This window comes from Micropterus dolomieu, linkage group LG02, assembly GCF_021292245.1.
Source record: "Micropterus dolomieu isolate WLL.071019.BEF.003 ecotype Adirondacks linkage group LG02, ASM2129224v1, whole genome shotgun sequence".
Classification (NCBI taxonomy): Eukaryota; Metazoa; Chordata; class Actinopteri; order Centrarchiformes; family Centrarchidae; genus Micropterus; species Micropterus dolomieu.
The window spans coordinates 6,857,841-6,871,312 of record NC_060151.1 but is presented as its reverse complement, the minus strand read 5'-3'; the positions used below and the strand labels follow the sequence as shown (position 1 = coordinate 6,871,312).

The window sequence follows — 13,472 nt, the reverse complement described above, 5'->3', positions numbered from 1 at the left end:
GTGTGCATGAATGGGTGTGCTTTCGCACATGCCTCCGTTTGTGTAGATGCGGAGAGCTTTGTGTTAAGTGCTATTTGCGAATGTCTTTGCGAATGCATTTATGTGTTGTGTGTGTGTGTGTGTGTGTCCGTCCATCCATGAATGAGATCATGTTCTTTTTCTCAGCCATCGTTCTCCATCATGTCAGTGGATCGGTGTACATGTATATGTATATATACGGTGTATATGTACATATTTTCAGTCAGCACCCAATCCACGTGGTCAGAATCCTGGTGAGAACCACATTTGAGTAAAGGTGATGTTGATCCTGATGTACTCAGACAAGTGCAGTGTCTTTCCTATCATCTATTAGCCCAAATCTCACATGTACACTGCATTGCAGAGAGCAGTGAGGTCACTGTAGATGATGACAGATAATGGGATGCTAGTGACAGCTAGGCATCTCTTTGTACTTCACACATGAATAACCTTCCTAATCTTGTCAGAAGTATTTGGTCTTATGGCTGCAGAGCTGTGTGAATCAGAAATGGGTCTTTTGGTTGGTCTGTACAATACAAGAGTTGCAGCATGCTTTCATTACATTAGATGCCAAAGAAAGTTTAAATGTCTTATGGCAATGAGTTTCTGCTAAATTCTTTCAGTGTGGCTGTTTGAGCTATAAACACTTTTCAGATATGGACGGATGACACTTTGTACATTTTCAAACAAACCGCAAGCTGTCTTGCAACATTATGAATTATTAGCCTCACATTACAAAGTACACCAAGACCATTGAAGAAATAATCAAGGTTATTTTAAGCTATCAAAAGATGTAAAAACAAAAGTGGAGTAGTAGACCTCAGAGCTTTTTGCGGCATTGCTCCAATTTATGTAATGGCTCAGTATCAAGCATACATTATATTTCCATCCGCTGTCTTTTATTTGTTGTTTTTGCCACCTTATTTAATCAGTAACACAGGCTTAACGCGGTTAGTTGCTATTTGCAGAAGGGAATACTAATGGAAGCAATCTGCATCTCGCTGCTCCGCTGCAGTGCCATCATTCAGGCTTATTCCTAGATGCTTGATTTGTCCTTGCGGCTTTATTGACATCATTACCACACGGGGATAGGCTGTTTGTCTCTTTGCATTCACACCTGTCCTGTGCCTAACTCGCAGCTTCAAACAGTCTTTAAAATACAGGAAACAAGCTAGTAAAGCTGGTTTTACACCGCAATTAGATCTTCCTGATTCATCACTATCTTTAAAAAAGCTCATTGAGATAATATTCTTTATGTACAGAATGAGCATATCCTTTTTTCCGCCAGCTTCTGAAATGACATATCTACTTAATAATTGTTTGTTAAAATTAAATGTAAAATAATTATATAAACACAAAATATATTCATCTATCCCTGTTCTCGTCTTGCTCTCTTCATTCCCATACTCTGACTGCTCCTCCGTCATCTCCATAATGCTCTTCATTCATCTCATCGCTCCGAGTAAAACATCCCTGGTTATTGTCTTCTAATAGACACGTATTCATAAACAGGGCCTGTCTGAATGCACTCGCACATTTGACAAATACCCACTGACACAAATGGAGATCTGATTACTTACACACACAGAGCAGAATCCTCCAGCTTCCTTGTGTGGACAAAAATGGGTTCTGTACTCATGATGTTGTGCACGCACACAGAATTAATCTCGTCTCATGTGTGTATTAATGTTTCATTCCGTCACTCCTTTCTCTTGTTCTGCACATAAATGATGCACGTGACTATGCATGTAAAATATGTCCTTGTGTACACTCAGCTGAGTCCTCATCCTGCTATTTCTGGAAATCCTGGAAAGGTCCTGGAACGGCACGTTTTTGGCCACATCACCACACTACTGCAGTGTGTAGACTGGATGAGCAGTTTAATTTCAAGGAATTATAATCCGCTCGTCCTTAAACTGCAGCGACAACCTCGTCATATTTAACTACGAATCCTTGGCCGAGTCAGGGAGCTGGAGCGAGTCCCACTGCAGTGGAGAGAGATAATTTAGAGACGTTGGTTGAAATAACTCGTTGCATGACTCACATGGATGCCATTCACGCATGAATAATTAATTCCTGCAGTATTAACCTCTAACCCCATCACTGTTCTACCTTTCCCATACTGTCCTGTATGACTTTTCTTACTCTTCAACTTGCATCCTCTTGTGTTCTCATACTCTCACTCTTTCACTTAATCTCTCACGCACTCTCCTACTTTTATTCTGAAGGGCATAGGTTTGGCTACAGAAGTGTTGGACGGCAATGTAGTTGTGAGTTTAAATCTTTAGCTGTGATTCATAGTGATACTATTTACTGTTGTTGTGAAATGTGGGAGTTTACACTGTAAAATCTCATCATCGATTATCAATCACTATTTATCATTACATCAGGGTAATTAGCTACAATGGTCAAAATCAGGTGCAACTGAATAACCCAATCACATCCACAACTCATAATCATGAGTTCAGTCTCAGTTGTTTAGAAACATTTTTAGCTTATTGGTTTAACAGCATTCATTGCATTTGTGTTAAAATTCTCCTCCCATTACTGGACAAAAAGACTGTAGTAGTACTACTATATGCTTCCAAAAAGGCCAACCACCCACTGTTTGACAGCTTCAAGAGCACTTGTCCATGAGCGACAGCACACTCCCATTATCTCCCATTTTGTGGTATACTCATGCTCAAACCCTCCGCGGTCCGACAGTCCCCATGGAAACAACCGCCATGCTGTCTTTTAATTGCCCCATAAATGTTTGTCCATAGTGTGACGGTGCCCCTAACATCTCTGATTTGAAGCCGCAGATTAAACCCACTCAGCTTTGATTTCATGGTCCTATTAGTGTTTAGAGGGTTGCCATGGAACACCCAGTAGGGTTGTATTTCACTAATGGAAGAAAGCAGTCGGCTGGGCACGCACTTCACAGTAGTGCTGCTCAGACTGGGCTCCTGCATGCTATTAACTAATTTGACTCAGCTGGACTCACTTGGAAATGCCCAGAAGCATGAGACTTCACTGAAACATGATCATTTTATCTCTTTTGTCTTAGTCGTGCAATGCCTTTCCTTCTCTTTTTTTCTCTCTGATTACCTCTATAGTTCGTTTGTTTCCTCCTGCTTTCTCTCCTCACACAGCAGTGCTTCAGACATTGTCACTGTGGGGGATGAATGGGAGATTATGTCAAATATGGCAGACATAAGAACCAGGTTGATGGTTTGGGGAACACGGCGTTAACGTGGGTCCCACTGTTGTCACAGCAGAGCATGGAAATTGTCAGGATGATTTAGGATTAAGTGTATCTCTGTCATAGATAGTTATTCATTGAGGGAGCAAAGTTTTAGTCTGTGCTTGTGTCTTTGAGTGCTGAAAGCTCTCATACAGATGAGTCTCGCGCCGCAGTCCATTAAAGGATCATCAGTCTGGAGTGGCACCGCTGTTCAGACTCACAGGGAGTGAATCGAACACAATCACCTGACCAAAACCTCAGAGCAGTAAAACTGCAAGCAACCAGCAACAATGGCTGCTTTTTTTTATCATCACAGAAATGTCCAGACTGTAGTGAGTTTACATCTCTAGCCGACCACAGCCAACCAGATCATCAGCGCAGGGTAGGTCATACTAGAGTTTTCTCATTGTTGTCAAGGGATTCCTCTATGTAGAGCTGTTAACCACAGACAGTGAGAAATATCAAGCAATAAAGCAGAAAGTTAGACTACTCTCCACAAATGAACGATAAAACCGTACTTCCAAACTGTTGAAGCTCACGGATGAAGTATAATTGTTGTAATCCTTTCCTTTAAATGACACTTGTGTTTGTGAGTTTTACATAAATTACGGTCCCTAGATATTAATATTAATGTGCAATGTTAATACAGTCACCATTAATAGCTACTTGTTGGTCTGTCCTTCTGCTTGCTCTGAAATCAAAGAAAATTTCTTGGTGTTTCTTGGTGAAGAAAACTGACCTGACAACAATCAACTCATCCACGATATTTTCTTTCACCTTCAGTGATCAAACCAACAATCCAAATGATCCTGTAGTGGAGGGGCTTACATCCATAATGTTAAGATTATGGACAGGATCAGAGTCTCCCTAATTTCGAATGGAAATCCTCTAGTGTGAGAGGAACAGCAACTAAATATTTAGCAGAAACCCGCTGTAGCCAATGAGAGTGAGCTGTACTCGGTGAAGTTACTCGAGCTATAAAATGTGTGAGCCATGCTGAAAATCCTCTAGTGTGCACCAGACATAATGTTTTAATGTAACTGGAGCGATAGCACTTGCTTGCGAGGGCCCCAGTGTTGGTAAAAAAAAAAAAAGGGGGGGGGGGGGGGGGGGGGGGCACTGCAGCATTTACTCGTAACACACTACACTGATACACTCTCAGTTAAAAACGACTCCTCCTGTCTGATGATTCTACTGTTCACCTTGAGCTGTAACAGCCTGTCCATTAAAATATATGGTCTAATAGTTTTAAATGCAGATAAAAAGACATTAAAGTCTATGCAGCACATCGTCTGTGCTCCTCTGCCTTCTATATGCAAAGGCACTATAAGTGAAGATTCCCAGGCCCTGGGAACATGGTGTTTATCAGTTGACATTTGAAACAAGTGACAGTAAACAAAACTAAGCTCTTCCCTACACTCCTCTAGTACCCTACCAGTTAATCTATCAGGACCAGCTGCCTTTCTTATAGTAATCCTTTTAGAAGTTCGACAAACTTCCTCAGCAGCCAAGTTGTTGTTTAATCAAATTCCATGCAGCATTGCAGTATGATGTATCAAACCTGCCTTTGAATGTCTTTAATTAATTTGCAAAGATCATCTGCAATGGTTATTTCCCTTCCGTTCCTGTCTTATCACTGTGTCTGCTCTGTGCCATTTAAATTCTATGAAGATGTCCCATGATGTTCCCCTATTATGTATCCTTTATGCTGCCAAAGCACAGGTCAAGTGTTCTTCCTCCTCTATTGGAACAGATAATGGCAAAAGTATAAGAAATACATGTGTTATGGAAAAGCCATATAAATTCCCCCAGTCCAAATTAACAGCATTAGGAGCGGTGTTTTCTCACTTAGCCACAGTGTCTTATATCATGCTAGCAGCAGCCGGGCGTTCGCCTTCAGATAAATCTATACAGCAGTAATGAATAACCATCCAAACTCCCCAGGAACGACAGAAGCTCAACATCCTCAGAACAATATGACTCTCAAAGTGTGTAGTTTTTCCACCCTGTCTCGTTTACATAGATACCCACACTTCCACCGGCTTTTTTCCTCATTATCAGTGGATCACAATCCATTTTCACGGGATCAATAAAACCCTGCGACAAAAAGCAGGGAATTGTCAGTTATCATGTTTCAGTAAAACACAGCGGGCAGCTGCACCCTGTGAAATACCTCACAGCCGACTGAAGATCCGTTAGTTGCTTGAGGAGGGAGCATGTGTTTGCAATGATCATTCCCCTGGGCCCGGACTCTCCGTCAAGACCTTCGCACGCCAACCTCTGTGCCTTCTTCTTGTCAATGCGTTCGCTCATCTCATACATTCCCTCAGCAGTTCCAGTCAAAAATGCCGCTGCTGCTGCACTCAGCTGTGGGGGGGGGGGGGGAAAGACACTAAAAGGACACTGAACATTTTCAACCACTTGTTCTGTTTTCTTTTTGTGGACAGATTCTCATTGGAGAGCTGTGTGCCTTCTTCACCAAGGCAGAGGGAACCCAGGAGAAGACCATTGTCACTGCAGACTGCTGCTACTTCAACCCCCTACTGAGACGCATAGTACGCTTCCTAGGTGAACATGCTGTTTTGTATTACACAGCCCCTCTGCAGGCCTAAGAAAGGAAAGGGCCTGAGAAAGGGCATTTTTGTGTCTGGGTGTGTTTTTGACGAGGAGACGGAGAAACAGAACAACAACAAAAAATTTAAATCACAAGAAAGAACGTGACTTGTAAGAACGTGACCTGCTGCACTTCAGAGCTTGTACATGTGGCTGTTAATTAGATGATAAACTGCGATCTAATCTCTGTGGTAACATATTGAGGATCATGGCAGGAAGACACTTGTGCATATTAAGTAGCCTGCAAATTTGCATCTTGAGCTGAATCAGCTGAGGTGGAGGCTTCCTGTTGCAATTTCACACGTCAGCTGATAACAATGTGTTGGAGCTATTTTAGGGAGAAACAACTTATTATCACCCGTTTTATCTTGTAGTGCTTTTACGAGTTTTAATATGGCTCTCTCTCAAACATCTAATGGGATTTTCTCCATATCTTTGAACTTTTTTTATCCTTTCTGTCTTGCTCGCCTTTTCCACGATACCTAACACCCCCCTCCCCAATACTCGTCTCCTTCCCAGGTGTCTATGCCTTCGGCCTGTTCACCACCACCATCTTTGCCAATGCTGGCCAGGTGGTGACAGGAAACCAGACGCCTCACTTCCTGTCTGCCTGCCGACCAAACTACACAGCGTTGGGCTGCCAGTCCACCATGCAGTACATCGCAGAGCGCCGTGCCTGCACAGGCAACCCACTGATTGTCATGTCTGCACGTAAATCCTTCCCGTCCAAGGACGCAGCGCTCAGCGTCTACTCTGCAGTGTACACAGTGGTAGGTCAGAGTATGCTGGATTTCAATTTAAAACTTTTCTTTTAAAGCAAACAAAAGAGTTTTTGTCAAAGGGGAGTGAGTGGGTAATCGAAAAGCCTTGATTTTCACTTTAAACTGAAAATTGACAAGAAGAAACTTTTGTACAAATCCTCCGATAAAGATCACAGATTGGGGCTGCATCAGAGAAGAGTGTTGTACACCCAATAATTGAGCCCTGCTCATAACTTTTCTTTAATCCAGTAGCATGGATTGGTCACTAATGGGGAATATTCTCAGTGCACAGGAAGTGATAAATCATCTTTTAAGGCGAACACAAAGCCAGACAATGTACCAAGACGTTAGCTGTAGCCAGCTAGCAACCTATGAATTGACTGTTCGTGTGCTTCTCCTGTTTGTGTGTGACAAATCAGACTCAAAACTGATTGCAAAACTTGCTATAAACATTATTTTATATCACTCCAGAAGCCTCTCCTTTTCTCATAGTCTCACTGCAAGTAGGCCTACCACTAAGTACCCAGTGTATGTATATTTTCAAGTCATGCTGACATTTCGTCACCTTAATTCTTGCCTACTAGATCAAAAAAATGTCCACATCCACCCTAACTTTTGCATTGACTGTATATTATTCAATTTCTCTAAAATTCCATTTGAGTCCACAATGAACAGACCTTAAAACAACGATGCAGTTTCTCCTGAGCTCATAGTGGCTGTAAACCTACTTTGTTGAGATCATTTTCAACCTTGTTAACCTTTAACCTGCCTGTTAGTGGAAGAAATTCTGTTTTCTACACCTCATTGCCTGGTCTCTGAAAAGCCTAGTCAGGTTGTAATGATGCATACATGCTTGTGTGTCTTGTGATGCGTCCTGTGTTTGTTGTACCCTACTGTGCTCGCCCTCCTGTACGCCTCTCTGCAGATGTACGTGACACTAGTGTTCAAGACCAAAGGCACGCGGCTGACCAAGCCCACCATCAGCCTCACCCTGCTCTGTCTGGCCATGCTAGTAGGTGTGGTCAGGGTGGCGGAGTACCGCAACCACTGGGCTGACATCCTGGCGGGATTCTTCACTGGGGGAGCAATTGCAGTTTTTTTGGTGAGAAGAGACAGCTGTATAACGTCTTATGGACGGAGCTAATGTCTGGGAAAATAACCCCTGTCATCAGGTTTATTTGAGACTTCACATACAGAGAACCTGTTTTATGAAAGTTGGGCTCAGAGTTTGAAAGATGTGCATTTACCATGCAGGCAATGTCTAACAGATGCAGTACTAAACCCCTGGATTGTTCCTTTAAAACTTTTAGGAGGAAAAGAGAGATAACTGGTGGATAATTGTCCATTTTCCTAATTAGCCGATTGATCCAATTGACCATTGCTACTCTAGTCAGTCTTTCCATTCTCACATGACACGTGTGGTTTATAATAAAAGTGGCAGATGACGGTGAAATTATGGGCTGAAATGACACGTGTACCTAACAAATTTCATCAGCGGTGGTTTGCTAGTGGAAGCTAATGCTAATGCTGAAGCTCTAGTATTTGAATTGGCCGAATAGTCCACCTCCAGCTGACTTTTTAAATGCGTCCAGCTGGTCTATTTTAAAATGAGAAACCTGTAAAAGGGTCTAATAGATGAACTCGATGGCTGCATACAACGCTGAGGCTACACATCTCAGGCATATCCTCACCAGTTGATCCATAATGAATATATGTATAACATTTGCAGGTAACGGTGCAGCAGATGAAATCCATTGCTTGCATATTTTGTAAGGAATGGACTTTTTGTTTTGAAAAGGCTAAAAGAGCAGACACCTCCTTCCAAACTCTTGAGATAATATAAGAGCTCTATGCATTTGACATTAGCAGGGTCAATTCTTTCTCTCTGCTCCTCTCTAACTCTTTCTCCTGGTCTCTATCTCCAGGTGACTTGCGTGATTAACAACTTCCAGCAGATGCTGCACAGTCTTCCTCCACCACGACCCCAACGCCCCGAGTCTGTGCTAGGCATGCCAATGGTGACGCTGCCCTGTGTGGAGAGTCCACTCGAAAAGTTAAGTGGCCCTCAGGTAAGAGGCGGGGGTGGGTGTGAGGCACGGCTGCGCTCACAAAAGAGGGGCTGAGATACGCACCCCTTGTCTCTTACCTGAATCTGTTGTCCTCCTTTTTCCCAAAGAGAACAAATCCTCAAACATGCATGCTTCAAACCCCACTTGCACCCCAAGTCTCAACAAGCACACCCAAGTGAATCCTTTGAATCTCCAAGCCTTGATGTAGGCTGATAAGAACACAGTGAACTCAGAGATTTGTTCTACTGATTTCAACCAGAGGATGGAACGAATTCTAGTGTGTGCTTTGCAAAGAGGCGCTACTTTAGTCCTAAACTACAGCTTTACACATTTGCTTGTTATTGGGGACTTAGAGGGTAACTTTTTTTTAAACTCTTTGAGGTGAGTCAGCAGTTTGGCTGACACACTTGAGGTGCCTTTTATCATTCGGATATAATGCAAAGCAGTTGGCTGGAGAAAAACTATGAATTCAGAAGTTGTAGCGATTTCAGAGGTCCCCTCAGGTTGTGTCTTCTCTCCAACAGTGCTGCATTTTCTAAAGATATTCTCTCAGGGGTGGAGCAGCACGAGACCACGTCCAAGTATTTTAGGAAAATGTCTTGCATCCTCTGTGGTCTGTCACCGTCACTAACCCTCACTGACTCTTTTCCTCTGTCTCCCACCTCTCCTCTCAATCTCCCTTGTCCCTCACTCTCCTCCAGCATCCTGCACTCTCCTCCTCCTGCCCACCTTACAACACCTACGTCCAACCATTCTAACCAACTTTAAATCTTTTCTGCCTGTCATTGTCTCTCCTCACTATCCCCGTCATCTGTTGCCTTATTTCTGTTTTGGCTCTATGCATCTGTTTTCTCCTCCTTCCCGCCCCTCATCCCTCGCATTGCTCTTGATTATTCTTTTCTTCACTTTTCTCTCTCCTCCGCCTTCTCTCTGCCCCATCCTCTCTCTTTATCACTCCTCTCTTTCCCCTGCAGACTCCGCGGGGATCTCCGTTCACCGAGATCACATGACCATCAGCCCTATCGGTTCCCCGCCACCCCCGATGTCCTCATACCGTCTCGCTCCATTTCCAGCGAAGTCTAGACCAGTCGGAGGAGCACTCGCCGCACTGCGCCGCCCATCCGGCTGGGCGGTACGCAACGCTGCACCGCTCTTATTCCACGCAGGTCTAGACATCCCGTAATACAGCTCACGCACATTCACACACACCTCTGTTGCCCTCTCAACCCCCGGGGAACCGATAGGCAAACTCTTCAAAGACTTTCTCTTTTCTGGACACACAGTAGAGTGAAAAACTGAACATTCAGAGTCAGGTACATGTCTTTCTTTTTTTTTTTCATTTTGAATATTCTAATTAAAGACTTTTGTTGTTACTTTTTTTATATAAACTCAGTCATGTGAAGCTCGCATTCATCTTCAGTGGTATGCCCTGTAAGGAAAAATATATCAAACTGACCACTGAGAATGTCCACAGCTTTTTTTCCTTCTTTTTTGCTTTGTTTTCCACAACGGTATGAGTTTTCACACGTTTGAAGGAGGCATGTGCTGAAAGCTAAACATGGTGGTGAACTCCCTGTATAACTCCCAGGACACAACTTTGACGTCTGCTGTCAGGAGGTTGCCATGTTGGACCAAAGAAACCCGCTGAAGGAGGCGTGTGCTGCTGAGATTTACCCATAAAAACATCCTTTTAGCAAGCCACACACAAACACACATTTTCCTCACTTGGTCTTTCCGTCTCACCCTCACTCCTTATCTTATCCCATTCACACATACACATGCACTATAGTCTGAGTAGTCAGCTCCCCATGAAGTTTACTGAGATCAAAGAATCCATTTCATATCTCTCGGCAGAAGCACCACGCAAAAGCAAACAGGCTGGAAGTAACAACATCTTGTTGGCTATCTTCTTCATGTTTTTTTTTGCTCTCAGATGGTTGCAACGTCTCAGAAACTGATGTGACATACAAACATATTTTATAAGACAAAGCCAAGCTCCCCGACTGCAGGTGGCACAACAGTGAGCCAAATAAAGTGCATCGCATCCAGGAGCAAACATTTGTTTTTTGTATTCTTTTGAGACAAGGAGCCTTCATACAAAACTCTTTCTGTGATGCCAACAGACTTTTTTGTTATGTTTTATTCCACACTGGAACAGCATCACTCACCCTGAGCTGGAGTCATGTATTTGTTGCGATTACATTCTCAGATTTTATTAATAGATTTATTTATTGACGTGTGTATATATAGTCTGGTTACCATAAGCACACCATGTGGCGTGACAGTTTTGCTGATTTTGATTTGCACACTCCCTCAAATCCACGTTTTTTTATTCTCCCTTCTCTTCCTCTCCCAACACATTTATTTTATTTACAACCTCTGTTTAGTTCTCTTCCCTGTGGCGTTGGTATCTTGGCTATATTACCATCAGTGTGCTGTAAAATGTTTCCCTCTGCTGGACAACACACAAACACACACACAGACACAAGAATAAAGACCTATTTTACAGAGCACACAAATATTCAGACATATTTTAAAGCACACACATGCACATCACACTTATATCCCCTAACCTAGTTGTTATGTATGTCTGTTCCCCTTAATCCACTTTCTATCCCTGAAACCTGTTTGTATGATATTGTACATAGCTCTTTTTTGTATTGAGTGTGTGATTTTTACACACACGTATCACCAACACTCAGTGTAGAGATAAGTGGGAATCTTGTATTTATTATGATGACAGTGTGTATGAAGATGCTGAACCACTCTGAACCAACACTGGATCGGCTGGAAAACACCCAGATGGCTCTTTGAATCAAACTACATGTGCCCACTGGACCATTATTAGATTATGAACTTGAAGCAATTTCTCTTTTGAATTCTCATATGAGCATAAATGGTTGAACCGTTTTTCCCTCTTTTATTGTCGAGTCTTCAGACATGTTCGTGGTCTTTATGTTAGCTCATGCTGCCAAATGCAAAGGTCAAGAAAGCTAGCATAGGGCAAGCTAGCAAAAATGCAACATGTTAAAGCAGCATGAAGTGATTCTTTTGTTGATAACTTGGGGCCAGTAGAACTAGCTGTGAACATAACATTGACATATTTTCACCATATAATGATGTGGCTAACTTGTTAGCATAATGCCCCTTATTTGTAGAAATGGAGCAACATTAGCTCTCATTTGGAGCTGTGTTTCTGGCCACCCGCTGAATGTAAATCCAGTTTTCACTCATGTGTTAACTGTGTTTCTGTTTCCACCAAGTTCTGAAAAAAATATCTGGCTTTTTTGCTGCTAAATGCTCTACCACCAAATATTAGCTAACCTTGTCTGTCTGCTGGCTGATGCTGGGCAGCTAACATACAGTTTGTTTATATATATATATATATATATATACATAAAATCTTGTTAGCACAATATAGTTTAAATTGGGTACTTAAATATGTCAGTGTCATGTGTACAGCTTGTTCCGCTGACCCCAAGTGACCAAAAGAATTTCAAACTGCTGTTTAATATCCATTTTGTATTTTTGTTAGCTTACGTTATGTTAGCTTTATTGACTTTTACATTTGGCTCTGTGCGCTAATAAGATCAGGCAAAAAATAAGAGAAAAATTGTATTCACGTCCACTATTTCTTTAAAAACTTTTGCGAAAACTATCATCTTTTGGGACTTTGGGTGCTCCACAGAAATCTATGAGCAATGAAGTTCTTTGTTGTTGTTGTTTGATTATTTCTACCTGAGCCACAACCATGTGGTTAAATGTGCAGTATAGCCATCAAGGGTGTGCTGAATTACCCTTACATATTACCCAGTGGATGTTAACCTCTGTTATGTGAGAAAGATGAAGTAGAGATTTAGTGAACATCTTTGATTTAACTGTTTATAAAAACAAATCGTAAGAACTGTGACATTTTGGTGGCTCACAAAGCCAAGGCACATATACCATGTATCTATAAAGTTGTGAATCTGAGTCCGCCTCATGACTTTTGCTGCATGACATCCCTTTGTTTCATATTTTTTCTCATTGCTTTCTATTATTTAATGTCCCGATGAAGCAAAAATGCCTTAAATAATGTAAATGGAAAAAATAGGTCTAGTACTTTCAAACCAGTGACAAACTAAAACAAGTGTAAGCTTCTCATTTGTGCAAACTCGCAGTAATTCATCACAGATGCAGTGAGTCAGTATCTGAATCACTGTGTGAGCTCTGCTTTTGAACAAGAAATGCATGAATGAGATACAACTGAATAAACACTAAAAGAAAAACACCCTGCAGAAAGAGCCAGATACTCTTCAGGTCCGAATATGTTCTCCTCTGGTTCAACCGTCGACAGCTTTACTTTTCCTGTAAAGACTGTAGTTACTTTAGTCTTTAGTTAAATCAGACAACAAACACGTCGCAGTTGACTGGCATGTGAATAAAAAGCACCAGTCTCCTTCAGATCTCTAACTCTGAGGGAGAACACACATTTCCTTTGATCCTGTTGCAGTAAACCCTCTGTTTTGTAAAGATTTGTGTGATGAGAACAATAAATGGATGCTGCAATAAGATGAGCTGTCTGTGTCAGTGTGCAATGTGTTTGTTTTGTTACAGTATTCACACAGTGGTTTGGTGTGATTCCCTGTGCATGTGCGCTGGTGTTTCTGTGGGCAGGCGTGTTTATCTTCTGTATGTACACACAGGTGTACAGTATGAGTGTGTGTAGGTTTGTTTGTATCTGTGTTCTTTCTGTTAAGAGGAGAGGAGATTTTACACTGACCACTGAATTTTCTGTCCAATCAG

At 42.1% G+C, this 13,472-nt stretch overlaps 1 protein-coding gene across 2 annotated transcripts in view; it reads left to right on the top strand.

Moving 5' to 3' along the window:
• The window catches only part of plppr2a (phospholipid phosphatase related 2a), a 44,648-nt gene extending 31,381 nt beyond the window's left edge, over positions 1–13,267 (top strand). For both annotated transcript variants that reach the window (XM_046039346.1, XM_046039336.1), the window contains 5 exons: positions 5,692–5,812; positions 6,377–6,627; positions 7,544–7,720; positions 8,544–8,671; positions 9,662–13,267. In XM_046039346.1, coding sequence (XP_045895302.1) covers positions 5,692–5,812; positions 6,377–6,627; positions 7,544–7,720; positions 8,544–8,671; positions 9,662–9,770 — 786 coding nt within the window. In that variant the 3' untranslated portion in view covers positions 9,771–13,267. The remainder of the gene's footprint in view (positions 1–5,691; positions 5,813–6,376; positions 6,628–7,543; positions 7,721–8,543; positions 8,672–9,661) is intronic.
• Positions 13,268–13,472: the final 205 nt, after the last annotated feature.